We start from the raw sequence: 23,722 nt of genomic DNA, 5'->3' as shown, positions 1-23,722 counted from the left end.
AACTTTTATGCATGCATACATGAATGAGGACTGTGCAGTTTTTAATGAGAACGAAACCTGCATGAACATGTCCGCCAGCGCTGTGGCCGTACACCCGCTGTCAATGCAAATCAGCCCCCAGTGCTGGCCCACTGGCTGAAAAACTACAGTGTGAGGTGTAGCTGCGATGGTGCTCAATAGGAGGAGCTGTGGACTCACCTTCATGTCACCAGGCTTTTTGAGCTTTATTCAGTGGTATATCAACTTAAGATTTAGATATGTAGTGATTTATCTGGTGACAGCCAAGCCAGCAGTACGCTGCTCTGTGAGACGCCGAGCCGTCTCTTCTACTGCAAATCTGTTGGTCCATGAACAGGCTTAGGATTGAGGCCCCTCTGTGTTCTTCTAATCCACTTTTTGGGGTGGTTGTCTTATTTTAGGCCACATGCTGTATACAAGCCACTATCCTCTCACCTGCTCGCCCAAGGCAGGCAATAATCATAATTAAGGAGCTGAGGATGCCTTCAGGAAACAACATGAGAGGAAAAGGTAATTAAGGGCATCTCAAGCATCGTTATATCTCCCAAAAGAGCCTGGTTATGTCCTCATGTCCAATTACCCATGTTTAACATGATGCAAGTATGCATAAATGGATTTATAAGAATGTCGGCAATGCACTTAAATTTAGAATTCAGGCTCAGCAGCTGCTCAAGCTTAACATCAGTTGATGCCCAAGGGCATCTTCAACACATCTCTCCCAGAGACTTCACAGTGGAGCTGTCCTATGGCATTATCACTGCTGGTGAGGTAAATCACACCCCTAAATAGGTTTCGCTTGCATACACCTTGAACTGAATAAATGAAGAGGATCCTCACTGTGTCACAGTGATGAGAAGACAACAGTGAATGGAGAGCGCCATTCACCAGGGACTACTGGTGGATTTAATTAGCCTGTGTTTACCTCCTTGTGTGATGCTTGAGAACCTGATGTACACACTGATCACAAGCATGCTTGTGTATGCGCACACGCACACAGAAACAGCTGTAAAGAGGTAAATTGCCTCCAGTCTATCAGTGCGTAGGAACGGCAACTCAGATGGGAGGAAATGCTAGACAAAGCTTCTGAAAGAAAAGAATACTAGAGTTTTTTTTTATGCCAGGGAGAGCAAGTCAGAGACCTAATGAGCAAAAGGAGAGGCTGGTGTGAGGCGTTCAAGAGCTTGTCATCAGGGGTGTTGTGCAGAGATCAAGTCTTACAGTGTGGAGAGATTATAGTGATGCACAGCTCTGCAAAGGCAGCATCTCTCACGATCCCAAATGCACCATCAAGCAGGCAGAAGCTGAAAAGTAGGGATTTGCACTCTATTCGAAGCGTCATTATAACAAATAACTTGAACATGTTTTTAACAGATCTTTGCTCTTGGACATTACTATGAGACTACATGAAAAACCATGTTGTACAGTACAGCACCAGCATTCACTCTCTTTCCTCATCACGCTTGACAGAGGCCTATAGACTATGTGGGCTGGAGGTTACATGTCTTTAACATGGCAATGACTCCACACCCACGACAGTTTATTCTTCACCATGAAATCCTCTTTTCTTTCAAACCACTGCTGTTAATAATGGATATAACTGTACAGATGGAAAGCCTTGGAGGAGCATGTAGACAAAACATACTCATTCTCCATTATTAATTCAGGTACAAGGACTAGTGTGGTGACAAGTGCATGAATGCTGATTTTTCAAATGCAGTGCCTGAAGGAAACGGAGGAGGCCAACGAGAGCAAATCATGTGTTATAATAAAGCTTTGTTTCCCAGAGCAACGGGGGAAGAGAGCAAGCCGCCAAATAGACCAGCGGAGGCACATTAAGGATGCTTGACTGGGCTTTCAGGAGGAACCTCGGGTCCTGGCGGCAGGAGTGCTCTGAGAAGAAAAGGAAAACTCTCCTCTGGAATGTGTTGCGTAATGCAATATATGGATCCAGGCAAATAGTACATGAATATTATGCATATACACCCTGCCAAAAGCTGCACACACACCAACTGCCTCCCCAGTTAAACATCATTAACATGATCCCCTAGGTGTGTTTCCCAGTTAAGTACAATGCAGCTGTGCTATGCCTTTAGCCAGGCTGAAAGCCAGGCTTAATTGGCTTTTCAACGACACAAACATCCTTATGGAACGTCCTAAAATCAGCCTTGAGTACAGCTTCTACAAGAGCAAACAAGGTAGATATGAAAACACCCTTCAATTGAGAATGGCGACTGGCTTGTGTCCATGCATGTGTGTCCCAGGACAGATAGTGATTCATTTGTACCTCACTGGAATCACACACACGTTTACAACCAGACTCTCTGGATGTCAGATATAACCAAAAATAAACATTTTTACAGTATATACTCAAATGTCTTTTTATAATCAAAAATATCATTCAAGCATTTACAGTGTATTACAACAAATGATTCTATGTAACTGTTAACAGCCTTTACAGAAAATGAAGAAATATATTCATTTTGATATATGTTACAAACCAGAAACAGCAAAAACAGAATTCATGGAGGCCAAAAGGTTCTCAAGAGTTTTGAAGTGTTCAGTTAGACCCTGGTAAGCCTCCCTGGTGTGCCCTGTAGTCCTGGCCAACACTTACAGCACACAGAGCCAACAAATGCCCTGCCCATGTGAGTGACAACTATATAATAATCCAGTGACTGCAGAAACCAGTGCTCCTCTGTGTCTCCCAGACAGCCGTTATGTCTAAATCGTGTTATAGAGACACTGAGAAACAGAGTTCAACCTCATGAAGACTTCACCGTGGTTTGGTGTCAACATTCATGTAACCATGGAAATGCTGTGATTTTACATCGCTACCGACTACAAAGTGTCCCTGAAACGCTCATGTAACATTCCTTCTGATCCGAGACTCAGTCTTCTGTGTCCTTGTACAGTCAGGTACAATCGGGCAACTTTGATATTTGTGGGCTTTATACTGTTTCCTTCACATCTCTACAGTGTCTGCGTTGCTTTGTCTGTTTGTCATCTCTGCCACATCGCAGAAGTGTCACCAGCAGATTCTATGTGCTCTTGATGCCCTGGAAGCCGCAGAAGTTCCAGCGTTTCTCCAGACTTGCTCCGACACCGGTCAGCTCCTGTCTGAAGGTGCAGGGCAACCGAGAGAGAAGAGCCTCGACTTCACCTGGGTTAATCTGCAGACACACATGCACACAAAGCAGACCAGGGTTAGACAAAATAAAGGAAAGTTCACACATGCACCCACATCTCATCATCTTTGAGGCCCATCGGTTTAATGAACTCTCTATATCCTCCCCATCTCTAGATTAGAGGACAAACAGACCATCATTTTGGTTCTCTGACACACAAATACCATGAACAACTCCTCTTCCAGAATCTCCTTCCCTCTGTAGTGCTGAAGTGCAGTTGCAGCTCCACAAAGCCCCATTCTGCAAGTCTGAAAACACAGATGTTGGGGGCCACATGCACACAGCTGCAGACGGGGCCTCAAGCGTAGTGACACATGCAGCATGTAGGCCCCATAATGCACTGATGGGGCGGATCTGGGGAGGTCATCTTGCATCCTCCGCACATCATCAGGACCCACATGGTGACATCAAACGAATGCACCCACGTGGTCATTTAACATTTTGTTTCCTATGTGCATATTTATGTTCTCTGGTGGCACAACAAGCTCATGGAGAAAAACCGGTAATAGTATTAGGCTGCAAATTGATAGCATGTTATGAATAATGACAAACAGGTAAATAAAGGATGAAAACAAAACATCTTCTACAGCAACATACTGAGGGAATGACTGTAGGATCTTTTCAATGGTCTTAATGAACCGACAAAGTACACAGCAGGATACAAACACAACAAACTGCAGTTTAAATAGATGTTGACGGTGATTGATGAGGGTAAAATCTCACTTGTGTGCCATGGTTCCCAAACAATTTACATACATTATACAGATCTTATACTTGTACAGATCAGTTATTAGATCGGTTCCTGCACAGTTTCGACCAGAGGTTTAGATTTGGATTGATGCTAAAATCACAAATCTAGAGATCCTTCACACTTGTGGATCAAGGACATGAGTTACCTGGTAATTGCTCATGCGTCCATACTTCTGTTTACATGCTCCCCACCTCTCTACTCACACAAGACAACATTTACTTACTATGCTTACACTTCCACTGCAACGGGAGAATCACATGTATAGCGACAGGCCCGGCAGTCACCTGTCTAAGCATAATCTTCAGGAGGGCTGAGACTCATTGGTCAACTGAAACCCTGAGGTGACACTGTCAGGATCCACTGTATGAGCTGCTATAGACAGCCCATAGTGCCTTGCATTAATAACTAGATTGCTCGAGCACCATGCCGATGTCAGGATGCATTAACGCCCATCACAGAGATAGCACTGGTGTGTCATTACAGACAACGGACCTGTGTGTGGAGCTGGTAGATAAGCAGAGGGGACTGGGCTTGTTGTTGGGGAGTCCTGTGGCTGATATTGACACAACTCAGTGGGCTGTTAGATATGTGTAGCGGAGAGTCGGTGTGGAAACAACAAGCACAGGCAAACTCAGACGCACGCAGACATGCACACGTGGGTGTAGGCTCACAAACACACACATATCAACACATGAATAACACAGACATACTAGACAAAAACCCTAAAGGCATGACATGCTATTCTTTGCATGTGCGAGAAAGTGAGAATGAGTCAAGACAGTGATGAGCATATTCAAAGAGCTGCTACATTTCTTGGGGCAACAAAGTTTCTGTAGATAAATACATTTTTCCAAATCATCATGAGTCTGAAACTTTGAGTGTTTCACCCTGGATGTTTAATGTGCCTTCTGTTTGGTCAGTGGCTGTGACTGCAAAGGGAGCGCTGACACCTGCCATTTTTCCTGGAGGTCTTCATGTCAGGGTGGAGAGCAAAAATGGACGTTAACCTCGGTGTTACCTTCTGACAGTGACGTTGAAAGCTAGCATTTTGAAAGCCTCGTCTAAGTGGCAGTGAGGAGCGATAATATGCTTGAAATACCTCCACAGAAAAATAGGGATAAAACAGCTGTGCTTTGCCAGACAGAGTGGAAGGTAAGGATGTGTGAGGATCAAGGGTTTTCTGGATTAAAGGGTTAGAATTCAGGAGCTGGTTTTACCGTGTTCTATCCAGATATAATCAGTTATAGCTTTGACATTTCTGGACAAATAAAAAGTCAGAGAAACTCTCTCTGTTTCAGGCTTTTGGAGGATTTGAGATTCTACATGTCTAATTGTTTCTGGTGCTGTTTGACTATGTGCTTCATGTGACTATATTTGTTATGAAAGTTTCCTCTGTTTATTGACTTCAAAACCAATATCGACTCAGAAGCCTTTCTCGACAGCTCTAGAGGCAGCCTGGTTAATGTTTAATAAACAGCTGCAGCCTGCTGTATCTTGAGCTACTGGCCCCAAACACTGAAGGTACCAACTGACAGCTCTTAGATGATCAATACTGATATAGGAAGAATCAAACTTTTAAGTTGGAGATTCTTAAATTGTCATGAGGTGGTCAGCCAGATCACTTCTCTACAGGAGGAGTGGCCGCTCCTTTGGTCCCTACTGAACTACACAAGTCCACTCGCAGACTTTTCATTTTAGCTGCTGCAGAATCGCTGTTAACAAGCGACAGCAGATTTGACCATCTGGTGGTCGTGTCATTTTAACACTTGAACTCACAGATGGTATGAAAAAAGAGGCTGCTACCTATATGTTTTCCATTGCTCTGAGATTTAAATGGGTTGGCAAGAGATTTGTTAGTGTTCATACAGTTTACATTGAGCTTTTAATTATTTAAAGGGATAGTTCAACATTTTAGGACACTCTCTGCAAAGTGTATCCATTTCTATAGAAAGGATTGGAAAAGCATTAAGGAGCCTCAGCTACACAGTAGGGCCCTGACAGACAGCACAGGTCCTGCTATGCGGTTCAGACGGCCCCTCGTAGGACCCTGGCATACAACAAGCCCATATGTCAGCTCTGCAGGGGGGACTGACACTATGTCTGCATGGGTGCGTGTAATCTAGAGTGATGCTGAAGACCGGCTCTGCTAATATCCTCCACAGTGGAAGTTTAGATTCACATGAGTCTGTTACCTTGGTGTCCAAACGCTGGAGGTAGGAGCAGATGTACTCGATGCTAGCCCCAAATGGGTGGACATGCAGGAACGTTGAAATGATCCCTGAAGTCGAACAAACAAGTCAGGAAAAGGTATTAACACATAAATATGTCAAATGCCTTCAGTTCTGTCACCAGAAACATCAGTTTATATAACTCCTCCTCCCCTCTTCTTGCTGAGTGTAACATGAGCTTCAAGTGGCTTCTCCCAAAGTCCCAGTACTGTTAAGAGCCTCTTGTATATTGTGGCTCCATATTAGAGGGAGTGTTTAATGACGGCTTTGATGCCGTTGTCTCTCAGCAAAGCCGTACTCTCCCCCAGCTCAAACAAACCATCTGCTATCAGCTCATAGACAGGGCCAGGAGGGAGATAATCCTCCACCTCTGCTTACTAACCACCCATAGAGCATCGAGGGACCAACAGTTGAAACTAACAGTCTATGAAACAACACACACTGTGTTAAAGTCACAAACCCCCCCAGTGGCTCCAACACTAGAGCAAGAACACCACAATCATTCTACTCCAGGACTCCTATACCTGCAGGAGACCAGTCGACGCATGAACACAGACAACGTGCTACTTTGGAGCCGCACAGCTGATGATGAGTAGGCACCTTACTGGAAGTCTAATGGTGCTTTCAGATACAACGTCAAGTAGAATTTCATGCCTATGTATTTGCATGAATTCTCCCACTGGAGTGGTTTTGCTGTCTGTGTTTATTTGCTTCAAAGTGCCAGTGAACATGTTCTCCAACAGACCATACAAATGGCTGCTGTATCAACATGCACCCACTCCATGTGTGCGCAGGCTGCCAGAATATGTCAGAACTCATTAACACTAGCATTAAAGGTTTCACTGATAAAAGATTATCATTAAGCACTTTGACACATTTCTTTATTGTGTCCTTTGAGCCTTACAACTTAGAATAAATGCAAACGGTGATTATTAGATTTTGATTTGTCCTTTGATCAAGGCAAGATAATGTTCCCATTAGTTTTTACAGCCCTCACATCTGTTACCAGTTTTCAACATCGTCATGGTCACGGTAAGCCCCTGGACTGGGCAAAACTGAGCTGACCATTTCCACTATTCTGTGAATTTTATATTATCTCAGTCCCTTAAAATACCCACCAAGTGCAGTGCTTATCGCTCTAGAAAGGAACTAATAACCTATGCTGGAATAACTTCTGACACCAAATTATTAAAGGGTATTTTAAAACAAACATATTTAGGAATTTTCATCATCCAGACACAATATAACTTGAAATAATCAAGGTCCAGATAAACCACATTTTGACACAGACCCCTCCACAAGAGGAGGTAATGCAGTGTCCACCTTAGGGCCTTTGTATGCTTCACATGAGGGGGCTGGGGGCACTACAAAGTTACAGAGAACATACACCGATCAGCCATAACATTATGACCACCTGCCTAACACTAGAGTCACCGTATTCCCAATACACAGTACTCCTCTGTAGAATACTGAATTCACAGGAGTAGGTGTGACAGTTGTTTGGCACTCGTGTCACTCTGCAGCTCACTGTGCATCTACTGCTTTCTTACTTTTACTGTCAGGAAGAGCACAGGTGTCTTCCGTTCAGTGAAAAAGGAGTGAAAACTGTTCGTGAGGACGAGTTAGAGATAATTTTTGACAAATTCAGCAGCCTCCCCTCTCTAGGTGTGATATCACCACTATAGCTGCTGAATGTTTCTCTTCATAGAGACCAATGGACAGTATTTATCATTTTCAACCATTTTAACAAAGACTCAGACAAAACAGAATCTTCTGAAAAGTACAAATTCAATTTAAAAGTTTAACCTAAAGTAGATCAACCTCATGATCAGTGACCTTCTGTGTCCATGACCCTTTCACCATTTGTCCTTCCTTAGTCCCGTTAGGTACTAGCCACTGCAAAGAGATAATCAGTTATTCACTTCACCCGCCAGTGGTCATAATGTTATGGCTGATTGGTGTGTTGTACAGTGTGCTTCATCGGAAGCATACCGGTGTTTTAAAGGTGCTTATCATTTATCAGTTTTTAATTAAATTTTCAGTTTCATATTGTGCTTCTGTAATGCATATTCCAAAAAAATGCAGTTAATCCAAATGCTACAAATCAGCTGACGCACAGAAAAAACCTGGGGAAAACCTCAAAACATGCATCTCCCTAAAAATGCATTATAACAATAATGTGTGCTTACTTGTAGTAGTTCCCACTAATAGTTCATGGGTAAAAATATAGCAAATACATCAAAATGATATTGGCAGTACAGGGTCATGTCAGCGTACCAACTAGCAGAGCTTCTCTCTCGGAGTGGACGGGACTAGGTGGATTCTTCTCTGTAGGACCCTCCTTCTCCTGACTGCACGACACCACTGTTTTCCTGCACACAGACACACAAACACACAGTGTTATCTTAAATGAATCAGCAACCAGCCTCGGTCTGACTGCGGCTGATGTGAAGTAAACAAGCTTAAATATAAGCTGATGCATGGCAAGACAAAGAAGTGGAACAAACACATCAGAAAGTTTCTCCACCAACACATCAATATGGAGAGACGATGAGGATAATGAGGCGAGGGAATATATCCAGCCAGCAGCTGTATTTCTGATCGAGGGATGAAATGCATGTCACAAACACTAAGAAGAAATGATTCTAAGAACAACAAATGAGAGAGAGGGGAAGAGACTGGGAAGGCAAGTGATCAAGCTGTTTGTTTCAGATCACTGACAGGTGGCAGAAAAAAAAGAGGAATATGAGTTTTTGTCTGTTTGTTGTGCTACATAGCACTGTAGGCACTACTTTCCCTTATGGTATAGGATGCCAGGTAGGCTTTTGTTCTGTTTTTAATCAACCCACAGCACCCTGCAAATGTGCGTCAGTGTGCAGACATGCACATGTGTGAGCCATTTTGACTTTATGACTCCTTTATTTCCTAGCCCAGTTGTGTCTGGATGATTTATTCAATGACAAATGCAGGCACAGGGAATGGGATTGGCCTGTAATGATCTGTCATGTCAGCAGGAGAGGTTAGAGAGGAACGTCTGTGGAGGAGGAGGAGGAGGAGGGAGAAGAGACGATGAGGACAGAACAATATAGAGAAGAGTGGGGAGGGCTTAACCTTTTTCCACTTACACTGGTTTGATTAGCGCTCTCCTCGCTGCCTTTGTCATCTTGCTTTGACATTTCCAGCTGCGGCACGTTAGAAACATGAGGAAAAACAAGCAGGGGATCACATACAGCATGATGTGCAAATGCAAACAAATATACAGGTAAGCACAGTTTATTTTTATTTTAACTCTTCTGAAGTCACAATTGGCACAGCCTGCTATTAAATTTGTACCAAGACCAGATTTTGTGTGGAAATATCTTTTGCGAAAATACTGAGTTAGACAACGAACAACAAACATTCATTCACATCACACTGTTCATCTTCAAGCAAACAACACATGGCGCTGCTCCATGTGGATTGAGAGCTTCTCATTTGTATTATTATCCAATTTAATAGGCGATTGAACCTCAGGCTCATTTCGATGACAGCCCTTCCTCTCATTATACAAAGCCAGAAGGAACATTAACAAACATTAGCACTTGAATACTGGGCATGTGGGACAACACCTGAAACATTAGTAAACATGACATGTCTAACAGAGAAAAATGACCCTTGAAACTTCAAACTGTTTAATAAGATTGCAGATTACGGTGCACTGTATTTAGCAGTGTACTCTAATAGTAAAACAGCTCACCATCAATATTAGATGGCGTTTTGTTGGGAAAAACATGCCTCCATATAAGAAACACATTAAATCACGTAATTAATGTTGTGTAGAGATGGATGAATAAATGTAGCAGGAGTGGCTCTGATGATGTGGCCCATTAGAGCTCTGAGACACCACCTGTGGTTTACATTAGTGCAATGCCTTCAGCAGGTAATATCTCCCAGTCTGATCACACTATTACTCTGTGTTCACACTGATATCGGTGTGATCTCTTGGTTACTGCCTCTCAGTCAACTGAAGCAAAATGATAGCTTTGTGTGATGTCAGCGCTGATGTGCCCCAAAGGAGAAAGTGTTCAGGAAGATGAGTACACGACCGGGTTGCTGTGGTCGATGTCATATAAAATCTCAGCTGCAGACAAATAAGGGGACAATATGACTACGGGCAACCATGCTCAATATGTTTCTAGTTAGGAAAAGAATGAATTTCTTCTGGTGAACCTTCTTGCTGTGAGGCGACAGCGCTAACCACTGCGCAGCTGTGCCGCCCTCCCTCTTATTTATGTACATACTGAAATCAGATGCATTTTACAGATGTTGGTCTTCAGAGTTAGTTAAATATGCTGCATCTTCTTCTTGCAATAATGTGCAGGATGACCTGAAACTATCAGAACTGACTGCTGTGGGGCATTTGAAGTCCATTTTAGAGGACAAAGAAAACAGCACTACTGGTCATTGTGACTGTTCATTGCTTATGTAATTGGATTTAGTTTTTTTTTATTTTTTATTTTATAATACTTGGATGCTGTGTTCACTGAAGTGTGTATCAGTTGTATTTGTCTATCTGTATTGTTTTGTGTCTACTGTTGTAATAATCTACTGCTCAGTCATTTGCTGCCCTCTTGGCCAGGTCGCTCTTCATAAAGAGATGTCAGTGAGGCTCACCTGGTTAAATAAAGGATAAATAAGAAATAATACATTTATATCATTTGCACATAAAGATGCATTACCACTACAGCAGGCTGTTAAACCAGCTATGAGTTTAATTTATAAAGTAGCTTACAGTCGTTTGAATGCATTGCTGGACCTACACACCTACAGTCAAAGTGGTTACATTGGGCAGATTAGTCTTAACATAAAGATGCAACTTATACAGTACACCACCAATGAGCAGGTGTGAGTTACTCCTAAGTTAAAAGAGGGTTTTGAAACTGAAAACAACACTCACTTGCTCAAACACGCAGTGAAAGAGGTTTTTCTTGCTGTAGTCGTTCCTTCTGCTCATACTGACCAATAAAACCCACTTGCTAACACAATACAGTCGATGGGGGACTGTAAAGTCCACAAACTGTTTTGTTCAACATGCAAAGTTCCTGAAGGAAACTGCTGTGACTTCCAAAAGCAGACTTTACTGTACATGCAGAGTTCTGTTGAGCTAATGTCCTACTAAAAGGCACAGCCAAAAAAAAAAAAAAAGGTCACAGCCGCGCATTAACTCACTGTCTGTGGCCGACACCAACGTGAACGCTCAGCATTGTGCTGTACAGTAACTGTTACCTGGAGGAGATGGGTGCACAGGTGAAATGGGAGCTGCTGCTGGCACCACTTTGTAACAGAAACTAGTAACTTAAGGTGTTGACCTCAGCAGAATCTTTTCTCGGAGATGGTCGTTTTGTTCAGAATCCTTGGGTGATGTTTGTGATTTATAACCATGTTTATGTGTGATACACCTAACCTTATTCTGTAAGAACAAAAAAATAAATAAATAAAGAATATGAGAAGTAACTGATAACCTATGACTGAAGCATTAATGAGATAAACTTCACGTGTAATAGCAAACATACTGTATGTTCTGTTTTTCAAATAAATGCTACTGTACTCTTACTTTGTCCATCGGTCTCTCCCATATTACCGTACCTGAATGATGTACCAGTCCACTTTGTTGTGTTATAGAGCAAGTACAGATGGTCCAACTGAGCTAAATGACTAGTTTAGTGTGAAACTAACTATGTCACAATTAGAGTTTCTTCACACTCTGGTACAGCAAGCTGCAGGCCATGCGGTGGACAATAGTGATGTACCGCATAGGACATCAACAAAGTATTATTTCCATCAGTGACCAATCTACTGATTATTTGTTTGGCCTAGAAAATGTAAGAATAGAAAAAAAAATTCCAATTATAACTTGTTAGATTTGACCAGCAGCCCAAACATAAGGATGTGTTTGTGGCAAAGCTTGATCTAACAAATATTTATTTTTTGCTTGAAGAACAGCTGAAATAGGTGATTGATCATTACTAATCAATAAGCTGCCTCAGAAGTAACAGATGTCCAGCCAACACACCAGCTTTATTAGCTTTATGTAACATCTGTGAAAATAAAGTAAACTGTCTGAACAAAGTCTGAAGGACACAAAGACTAGAGATGTTTCCACACAAACAGTCCTTCAGATAATGATAATTTGAAAACTGTACGCTAATAACAAGTAACTGAAGGGACATAATAAGCTGATCATTTTCCTGAGCGCTTAAAGCTGTAGTAGTGACTCCTTTGAAAGTAAACTAGAATTTAAAAGGTCAGTTATAAAAAGAAGGAAATAAACTCACAGGGAACCAAAACACTGACTGAAGTCTGCCTCGCTGTGGTCAGCCCTTTCCTGCAGTGTTAAGGTTATAGGGATACACCCAAACAACTAGAGAGAGATATCTGATGAGCTCAGAAGTACATTCAAATTACTGAATCATGTTCTCACCCCAAAACTCTCACATTCAGTCCTTGTGTTTATTGATGATTTAGTTCTCTGATATATTTCATGCGTCGAATCTCAGCTTGAAGTCTCCTTTCTTATTAAAATGTAAATTAGATAACCCTAAAATAAACTTTCCAACAAAGCTCACTAAAAAAATCATGGTTTATTCTTCCCTTTTCAGGAAACCCAACATACAAAGTGTATTTTCTGTCCAACTAACCTGCATCACACCAGTGTTCTGCAGGTTATGGAGACCTTCCTTCAGGGTTTGGACTTGGTTCTTCAGCTGCTGCCTGTCCTCCAAACTCTTCTCCAGCTCTGCCTCCCGCTGCTTTAATTCTTCCCTCATTTTTAACAGTTGCTGTAATAAACAGAAGAACAGGAAGCCACTAATGCTACTGTGAACTAATTAACTGTGACAATACTAACCTTGTGCTCAAACTGCTGTGAAAGCAGAGGAACAATCAGCCATTTGTTTTATTAATATTTAGCATGTAATTCCTACACTGGTAATTAGAACTTCAGCTTGCTACCAAAAAAGCAGTTAGGTGTGAATTATATCTTTAATAACATTTTCTAGAGGGAAAACAACCATTCTATTCTATATGTCCAAGAGGAGTAATTTGCCAAATGCTTCACTTGTAAACACAAAATAAGAAATTACAGATCGAGGAAAAGCATCATGATAGAATTAACACTTGTTTGGGTTTTATTCTTGCTTTGGGTAACACAATAACTGGTTCTGAGTGAGCTGTGATAGCTAACAACTATATTTATCTGCTAAACACAGATGAAAAGATTCATTCAACTAAACGAGGGTCTACAAGTCGCAGAGGTGTCTTCACAGCCAGTTCACATTAAGTGCTTTTGTCTTACATCCACTATAATTCAGAAGAAACAAGCCGCCAACACCTGCTGGTAACATTTCATTGCAGTTTGTGTGGCTACGTGATGCAACATGCGGACCCTGTCAAGGAGAGGTATCTACTTTCAGTGTCTTCCAATTTGTTTAATCCATTCATATAATATTTCATAAACACATCATGAGAGATGTAGGCTGCAAAGGTAATTACCTCCTGGAAGCAGAACTGAACAGCAAGGCCTTTATGGATTCTCCTCTTCCAAATATAAATCAATCATAATTTCCATTACATGCAACAGCCAGGTATGTGAGGGCAAATGTCAGAATGAGTCCGTTTTAATTTTAAAAAGCTTTTGGTTTTTAAAAATACTGAAGGGTTTCTTGCATTACTGCTGTTGTTCTTTTGAAATCTGCAAAGGACTGTCCATCTTATAGCTTGAAGATTGCATAGTTAGGAGAACAATGCCATGAAGCTGTTGATCATATCATGATATTCATCATAATATGGTGTTGACATGGAACTGTAGATGTTCAAATATCAATTATTTCCTTTTATTCTGAGCACTTCAAGGAGCCACTGTCCATGGTGGGTTTATTTCTCAGCCCGCTGATTCAAACAAAAGCTCCACAACCACCATGCAGTGACACTGTGTACTCAACTGCTGTCAATAAAACGCTTTAAAAGCTAAAAATAAAGTAGACTGATAGCAGACTGTCAATGATTATAAGGAAAAGAGCACTGGATTTTAGCTCTGAAAAAACAAACAAGCAAAAAATGTGTTTTGTGCAGATCTACATTTAGCCGAGGGGCAGGACAGCAAAATGGAAAAAGAAGAGAGACATTGGATTTTAGTTTGATCAAAAAAGTCATGTTTTAACCCTAGCAGACCAGTTGCCTACCGAAGACCCTATAGGGTCACAACACTGTGTGGCCACCCTTCTTTGTTCCTTCATTATAGCTGCTGAAGTGCCGTGGGCCTAAACATACCGTAGGACTGGATGTGCATGAAACTACCTCTATGTACAGTACATTTGTAGAAATATCAAAACATAAGGCTCAATCATAATTCTGAACTGTTATAAACTTCTCACTGCATCCTGTCCTTTCAGGTGCTTATACATGCACATATTATGACTTTTGCTTACTCTGTAGTCGTTTATGTTATGTTATGTTTTTATCTGACTTGCTTCTCAATCTATTTTAATAATTGTTCAAATGACTACAACATCTAATGTTTTAATTCCTATTTTCAAAAAGTTTACGCCAGGCATTGAATGGCTGTGTAAACACCAGAGATAGCCATGGAAATAAGATTTTTAATGTTCTACCCCTGACAAAGTCTGATGTATTGTACTTTATGAATAGAATGAAATGTCAATAAACCCCAAAACAGCTATACCACCTACTGTTTTAATTTATATATGGAAAACTGAAGACCCTCTTCAACAATGATCACAAGCAAACCTACTATATTCAACGCCCATTTTCAAAGAAAGGAAAAAAGCCCAATACTTTTCACTCTTTCTTTGAATAAATGGTCTCAAATTGTTTTAACTGCCTTGGGTTTGTTCCAAGACGTATCTTTGCATTTTTTGAATCACTGCACACAACTCTCCAATCCCAACTAAAATCCATTCCAACTGTGAATAAGCTTTCTAATAACCAAAGTAAATCCAAAAATATTACTTTTTATCAGCTCTCCATAAAAATCCAACAGCTGCTCCTGACAGCTGTACTTCTCTACTTGTTGCCAGATAGCTCTTGGCTTTCTTTTAAAGTGCTAGGTCTCATGAATAAATTACAGCCGGGTTTTTCCATTGTGCCTGGAAAAATCTGTGGGTTAACCTGAGCAACCTTGTTCTTAAAAAGAACCTAGTGCATAACGGAAATGTATAGGAGTGAAGACTTGCTGGTAACAGGACAAAAGGGTCCGTATGCTTTTGCGGGTGCCTGTTCTACCTTCTGCATGCCGTGCAGAGCCTGCTGTAGGAAGCCGAGCTGCAGAGAATGCGCGTTGTCCTCCTCACATCGGACTGGTTGGTTTTTGCCCTGTTCCTGTTTGAGCAGCTCCACCTCGTTCCTGTAGGCGTCCAACTGGCAGCGCAGAGAGTCGTTCTCCTCCTTTAAGGCTTCTGCTTGGGAAACACCTGCAGATAGACACAAGTACAGACCACAGAATGGAAAATGATGGTGATTATAAGGCTGTCAGTTCAGTTGTTCCATTTACACAACATCATTACAAGTTATTATTCTGCCAGACGTCAGTTTGACAGTGTGACTTTTAAATCTTGGGTCGTTGAGCTCTCCTTGACCTGGCTCTTCAGATGAAAAGTATACAGTATATTTAAAAAAAAAAAAAAAAGAAGAAGCAATTTGTATGACATTTTCAGCCTTGACTGATTCGCTCCTTGTTCATTTGAGTGAGGCACAGAAACATGTTAAAGGATTGGGGGAACATGAGCATTAAAATATTAAAATGGCATGCATAATGGCAAAAGAGTAAAGCTTAATTGACTTCATGCAAATTTCAGGCATCTTGAAACAAAACTGAAAAATGTCTTCTTGATATACATACTGTATGTCTGCCTCTTCCTTCAGAATCCGTATCTGTATGCCAAGCAACATCAATACCCCTGAAAACTTGGTTTCAAGTTTTACATCTAACTTGTGTGTTTTGTCATTCATTTTTCCATATGCAATGTTATGAGAGTCACAGATCTTCTCCTCACTTAATCATCAGTCCAAATAATTAACAACTCAACTACAAAGTATCTGGTTCCTTGATCTTTCTACAATTACCAAGGTGCATTTTGGCAAGAGCCATCCAATCACAGAGTGCCAGTAATACTTTTGGATTCTGGGGCAGGTTTGGATGAATTCAGCAACTACGGCGGCAAATTCAACAACATAGTGTTTTCGACTGGCTACCGCTGTGATGCGCTCCTCTGACTGGCTTCTTCTACACAGCTACAGCAGCTGAGGTTCATGTGTGTATTTGGAGCTGGCCGCATTGCCAAGTTGACAGCCCAAGAAGACTTCTCTGAAGTGAAGTGAAAATAAATATAACTGGCAGTCAAAAAATAAACCTACATGATATGGGACAGACATCTCTTTCTATGTCAGGAAACACTGAGGCTGCTTAGAGAAGATTTTGAAGTGGGAACCAGCAGCTTCTTTCACTTCACACCTCTGACAGTGGCCTGGCATCTGCCATCACATTTAGATTCAAATGTTCCTGAGGCAACACAAGTTTGACATATTACCTTTTTTTAAACAAACTGAGATATCGCTCATGTAGAACTGTCTGATAGATCACGCCATGATGATGATCAGGTCATGTAGGAACTATCATTTATTTTAGGAAGCTGATGAGAAAATGGGTTTTCAGGGCTCATCATCTACAAATCTGCTAATACCTCTATCTTAAACTAAAAGATCCAAATTCTCCAGGTACAGTTTTGTCAAACAATTGAAAAATGGTCATTTGGATATTCACTCCATATCTGATAATCAAACACCTACAGTATATTAAAATAGTCTACTGCAAGCTAGGTTCATGTCAGAGAGTTCTGTCCATTCGCTCTCCACTCCACAAGTAACCTGAACTATTGAGCAGAAAGGAGACACTGGGAGTTATTATATGATACCTGCTCAGCTCCAGTGATGTCCAGTATTATCAGCTTTGCTCTCCTCCTGTGGGCCTTGTGGGCTCTTTGGGAATGTGCAATACACTGACTGGACTGGGGAGATAAGCCCCATCCTGCTTGACTGTATATGTGTGTGCAGACTGAAGTGTGTACTGGTTAGGCTTTGTGTGGGTGTTCGTGAGTGCTGCCTGGAGTCTATCATGAAGGACCATTGGCAGTGTTAATAAACTCTTGCTAGGTGAGTGCGTGTGTGTGTTCACACAGCGTCTGTGTGTACCTTTCTACCAGCAAAATGAAGGTGTGAGGTGAGGAGAGTATTGATCTGAGAGCCTCATCAACTTGTTGTGAAGAGATGTCAACTGCTTGGCCAGATTCTGAGCAATTCCCCTCCTGTTACATAACAGGCACCGCTATCGACCTGCAGGTATCCATGAGCCTGCATGCACACACACACACACACACCTTCAAGCATAAAGACACACACACACAAGCAGCTATTTTATTTTCTATTCTGTACATGAGTCAGATGCACAGCATCGATTCACTTTTTAAGAGGCTGCAGTGATAACACAGGTGTTTCCGAGCAGTACTGGTTGACATGTAAACATGCCCCGGTGCTTAAAAGTTATTGAGTAAAGGGGGTGTAACAGTCAGTCTGTTAACACAAATATCAAGAAGTGACACAGTAACACCTCACCTCAACCAATTCTGCAGTATTGAGCATAATGACAGCTCTTTGACAACAATGCTAATTACTGATAGATAAATAGCAAGGTTGCAAAAGAGAAGGGGCTGAGCTGACAAATGCATTTACATACATTTGCATGCTGATTAGAGAAGCTGTCATATTATCAAATGGTAGAGATCAGGATGGCTAAAAGGCACGAAGATACAGCACACGAGGAGAGCATAACAACATCCAGGGAGCCACGAAATAGAAGATAAAAGATGACCTTCCGTGTGGTGGTGACAGTTAAAGCGTGTTGCCCTAATGACTACTCTAGACTTGAGAGATTAGTAGCAGTGGGTTTGGTTGCTTCAGCAAACACAAAGAGACTTCTCTGAGGGGAAAACACAAGATTATGGCACTTCAGTGGTGCCCCAGTCTGAAACTGGATGGCAGCTGGTATGTAGGTGTGGAGATAGATTCTCTCTCTCACACACACACACACACACACACACACACACACACACACACGTACTTCTGTCTTTGTGAAGACACTCACTGACATAATGCACTCCCTAGCACCTTAGCCTAACCTTAACCACTTTTGAAAGAGATATTGACCTGTCATAATTTTGACCTGCCAGTAATTTGCTGGTTTGCTTTGCTGCGTCTGGCAGATTATCAAGGCATTCTAGAGAGAAACATACTGCCCAGTGTCAGAGAGCTCTATCTCAATATGAGGACATGGCTCCTCTAAAAAAAAAAAAAACAAGAATGGATGAGCGGAAACACTGGACCAGTCTGAAGTGGTACGATACGAGTCCTGATCTTAATCCGACTGAACATGTAATAAACAGTGTTGAAACTTTCAACTGGGAGAAGACACGCATCAAAACTGAGCAAACTGGAGCAGTTTGATTAGGAGGAGAGAAGTGTAGCGTCTCATTAAGAGTTACAACAACCACTTGACTGTAGCTTCAAAAGGATTTGCTACAAAATGTTTCTATACATGTTACACTGAACATCAAAAGCAATGTGTCAGTTGACTTAAATATGGAATAAAGAATAGCCAATTACTTTTGTCAGTTTGTTGTGTTTTTCTTTAGTGGCTGAAAGATTCCACTTCCACCCGTGTCTGTATGCTCAGTATCAACCCAGCAAAGCAGGTGGTGTCAGCATCTTGATGTACTCTGAATGTGTTTTTATTCATGTGAAGCTGTCAGATGGTTGATGCTTGGGGGATGATTACCATCATTTCAGTCAAAGGCAGCTGTCTTCCTCAGTTATTTAACACTTTGTTCTTCCTCTGGACATCTCGATCAGTATATGGCCTGTCATCGGGACAGAAGTGTTGAACGGTAAATGCATATGCATACCTGGGTCCTCCGAGTCCTTGCTGTCAGGGGCATCCTCCATGTCATCGTCAGACATCTCCATCTCCTCCTCTCGCCTGATGCCCATCAGCTGCTCATTGTGCATGTTTCTAATCTCCTTCAAAACACAATGAAAAGAAGGGCGGGTCAGAACAGCAAAGACACTTGGGTGATGCACGTTTTAGCAGGTGCTAGCACGAGTAGGATCATCAGTGAGGGACCTCTGAGATTTCATTAAGCCTTATCTGTAAGGAATATGCATCATAGATCAGTACAGAACAAAGGCGTGTAGATGAAAAAAGATGAAAAGCATAGTCTCAGAGCTGGGGCTAAACTCCTCCTCTGGCACCAGAACAGGGCAGATGGTACCACAAATATATCCAGAGCCCATGTTCTTGTTACTTGGAGAAATAGCACATTAATGCAGTTAAAATATGTGAAAAGCACATGACGCTGACAATCATGGCGCCTGTCAAATGCTTCAGAACATATAACCTCAGAATACACTGATGCACAGCAGTAAAGTATATGCACATTATGCCTACTTAAACACACTCTTGGAAACACCAGCAGTAACTGTGAAATACCAATCTTAAGCAGTTTCATTTCACTCTCAGACAGACTCACTAATGGCTGCATTTGTCTGGAGACCAGTAACCAGAAGCAGGTTTCATAATAGCTGAAAGATTAAGGTCAACCCACTGAATTGGTCCAAATATACACGAGACAAAATCTTCTAGGTCTGTGTCAAGAGAAATGCAAAACTAACAAAATCCTGGTGATACATCACACACATTACACCTAACCAAGGACATGTTTATGAGAATCTGTGCTTGCACAGGCTTTTAAATTCCATTCAGCTGCCATTCCCTGTTGTGAATGAGCTACAATAGCAACCAAGCAACCGACTAAAGATCTAATGGCAGTGGAGCAGAAGAACAGAAGGCACAACTACTCTCAGAAACTGTCACCGATACCCCTTTCCTTTCAGCAGGTAGGTCATAAAAATGTCCATGCAATACAACTGGACCAACGACATTGAGATGAGGTTCAAGTAAAAATGGTTGCTCTGTAGAAGTGAGCAAAATGGAAAAACCTAGAGAGATAAATTGAGGAAATGTTTGTGCTTCATTAGAGCAAAACAAAATACTTTGCATGTTGTGAAGCGTGTAAGACCTCAAGGCCTGATAAGCTGATACCTAAAATTTAACTTCCCATTATTCAACTTTAGATAAAATCAAATCAAAACACAACAACTGGCATAAAGCCAATCAACAACATCGCGACAAGATGCACAGCTCTCCTCAAACTTCAAATTGCCTCATTTACAATATTTAGCTTTCAAAGTTGTTTATGAGCTTAATTTCCTTGTTTAAATGATTTATTGTGAGATTTGTGCTTTAACTTGTGGTTCTGCATAAAATGTATGACTTAAATGACCTTTAGTAACCTAGCGTAGCCTTGATAAAGCAGGTTAGATGTCAAAGTGTCATGTGTTCAATTCAGAAATGAGAACTGGACAAGTGGAATGTGTTATCACACTACAATTTAAAACACATGGATGTACTGAAACACACATACAGTATATACAAACACTATTAGTGGATAGAGACTTCAGTACTCTGTCAATGAAAATTTCACAACAACAGGCTGAAAAATAGCCCTAAAACTCTGAAGAACAAAAAGCTGCCCAAGAGTAAATAAACTTACAACCATCTGTCAGCTGACGTTATCAGCTTGAGCCCATGGCGGAGGTCGAACAGGTACACACACCAGCACACGCAGACACAACCATCTGGTGTGTGCGGAGCACACACACCCAGACACCACATAAAAACACTGATAGAGGGAGGCAGCTGTTGTCCGATGCTGCCTGGAAGCTGCAGGTCCTCAACACTGAGGCTTGCTCCTCCATATTTCACCTTAAGGCCAGAGAGTCACACTGAATACGCAATATGACTAAGAATGAAACTTGCTGCCTATGTGATGATAAATTACCACTCAGCACCTGCACTTGCGATACTTATACTTTCCTTGCACTTGCCAGTGGCTGTCAGTCCTTAGTAGTGCTGCCTTTAAGGCAGGCCTATATGATTAATGTGTATATATACATATAGTAGGCCATATCTTTGATTTCCAATCAAATCACTCTATGTAATGTAAAAGAATTACCAGCTGTGCTGAAACTAGCAGATCCTCAGCAGCCACCACTGCAGCTTTTTGACACATTCAGTCCATTATTTGGTTCTCCGACCATCATACAAAATGTATGGTTGTGTCTTATAGCTATTATTACCCCCACATATACAATATGACCAAGGGCTGTGGTTTCCGGCTCAGACAAGCTGACTGCGCTCTACCAGACCAGTGATAAATGACAGAACGCTGAAGCAAACAAGTTGGTGGTGAAGAAATTCACACGAAATTCTAGCAAGCCAGAAGCTAGTGGGATCCAAGCCAGTATTAAAACACCAGTGAACACTGAACTCTGATTCATTCGTGTACCATAAACATGACTCAAGATGGGCTGCTCATGTTGTTTAGTGACTTCTGAATGTGTAAGTAACCCAGTGTTTGCTAATAGGTCAGCAATAACCTTATTAGCCCATAGTTAGAGGTCTGTGTTTCCTAGGAAGTTGTTTTAAAGAGTCCTCGTTGTTAAAATAACATGTAACAAAGCTTTACTATGCAATAACTAAATGTTGGCCACTTGGGGGCAGTGGAAACAAGCTGTAAACACAACATTATGATCATAAATGGTATGAAGTTGTTAGCAAATAGTTGATTGACACATCCAGCAAGCACAGAGCAAGATTAGCATTCACTTGGAGTTTGGCAATTTGATGAATTTAAGACCAACATGTGCTCTTCTTTCAGCTTCTTTTTAGTTTTCTCTTTAGCTGATACATGCTACACTGTGCTTGTGAAGTAGTTGCTAGCCTTGTCTGTCAGCTGTTGCTGAGCGATTCAGAGTGCTTAGACTCAGACAAAGCAGTGCAGTTATGGGTCATAAAACCAAAGCAAAGAGGTGAAAGCCAATGAATGTGCCATACGAGCCGAGGAGAACTGTGAAGTCAGGTGATAAGGTTCATCACTATGAATGACCCTTTTTGCCTAAAAGTATTGATTTGATCTTTTGTTAATATAAAAGTGCTGTTTATGGTAGTTACGTGACGAAAACACTTTTTACTTTGTTCATCTATAATCTATTCCTCTAAGGAAGGTTTAAGATTTAACCGGTTCAATGTGCCCGCACCTATCTCAGTGAAGTGAATTCCCTACTGTGCATAAACTTATCTAAACCCTAAAAGCTGCAGAGACATACAGACTCAATTTGGGCTACTGCTCAACCAAGAGCTTCCAATTCCAAATGACTTCATCTATCTTCTTGCCTCTCACTTTGAGCACACACACACACACACACACACACACACTGCATGTGGTGTCACTCTGAATGACAAAGTCTATTCCCGCAGCTATTATAAAGTGTAAATCAGCTGGAAGAGGAAAAACTACAAAGAACCAAGACCTCATTTTCAAGGATCTTTTCATAACAGTGTTTTGAGAATGAGAATGTATTCAGCGGTGGAGTGTCCACCCATAGTAGTTTCCTCTCTTGCATCTATGGTCACGCTGTACTCCCTGGTGTATGCAGTACATATACAGAAAGTCTATGAAAAAAAGTCTGGGAAAGAATGGATATATCCCTGAGGCCTGATGAAACACATTAATACTTCCTGCCACAGTGTATGCATAGAAGAGAGTGATTCTACAGTGAGTAGATCCCAGAGACACCCTTGAGGTCTGAGCGAAGGATGACAACTATACAAAAGTGGTTTTTATTGACGTCACACAGCCAGTCATGTACTCGAGCATTTGCATTACACATGCATCATCCAGCTTCCTACTTACTTGTCAAGTATGTGTAAAGAGACCGCCACACAACCTCTTATAAGCATGAAAAGTTTCAAATGATGTATCTGATCATTTTCATGATTCTGCAGTAAACCAGAACAATAAAGCTCCAGTCTTGCTTTGCAACACCTACCTTTCAGAGAAGCTTTTGTACAAGTTGACTGTTGCATCTGCTCTGTGAGATTGCCTTTAATATTGTGTGTATGTCTGAATTAGACTCTAAATTACACCTTAAATCTTTTCATATCAAGGTTCAAAGAAACTTACCAATCAGACATGATCAATATGGTCCATTAGAACCAAACTGCAACACACTCCAGACTCTCCATTACGTACAACCCATCATCATGCTAAATACTGCCCATTTGGCAGAGAGACAAAAATGCTGTTAGAGTGGAAAATGAAGATGTTTCTTCTTAATTATCCACTCAGGAAAAAAAAAAAAAACGAAAAAAAAAAAAAAAACTCCACATTTGCTGGTGCAGTGGGAGACAGCTTATACAGATTTACCTGTGCTCTGGACACCCTCAAAGATGGAAAACTCACCCAACAGCTTGCATCCTTTCATGGGGGGAGTGCAGTGATGAAAGGAGGGGAGGAGGAAGGGGCAGCGGTTCA

The 23,722-nt window shown here is 41.4% G+C and overlaps 1 protein-coding gene across 1 annotated transcript in view; it reads right to left on the bottom strand.

The window, feature by feature from the left end:
• Positions 1-2,382: 2,382 nt before the first annotated feature.
• The window catches only part of LOC109955271 (ecto-NOX disulfide-thiol exchanger 2), a 164,845-nt gene continuing 143,505 nt past the window's right edge, over positions 2,383-23,722 (bottom strand). The window contains exons 11-18 of the mRNA XM_020591267.1: positions 19,193-19,307; positions 15,462-15,649; positions 12,860-13,000; positions 9,215-9,364; positions 8,811-8,827; positions 8,460-8,554; positions 6,147-6,232; positions 2,383-3,188 (exon numbers count right to left, since the gene is read on the bottom strand). Of these exons, the coding sequence (XP_020446923.1) occupies positions 3,057-3,188; positions 6,147-6,232; positions 8,460-8,554; positions 8,811-8,827; positions 9,215-9,364; positions 12,860-13,000; positions 15,462-15,649; positions 19,193-19,307 (924 nt within the window). The 3' untranslated portion in view covers positions 2,383-3,056. The remainder of the gene's footprint in view (positions 3,189-6,146; positions 6,233-8,459; positions 8,555-8,810; positions 8,828-9,214; positions 9,365-12,859; positions 13,001-15,461; positions 15,650-19,192; positions 19,308-23,722) is intronic.

Source organism: Monopterus albus, unplaced genomic scaffold (assembly GCF_001952655.1).
Source record: "Monopterus albus unplaced genomic scaffold, M_albus_1.0 scaffold2.1, whole genome shotgun sequence".
NCBI lineage: Eukaryota > Metazoa > Chordata > Actinopteri > Synbranchiformes > Synbranchidae > Monopterus > Monopterus albus.
Note: the sequence above shows the minus strand (reverse complement) of the source record. Positions and strands in the feature narration are given on the sequence as shown.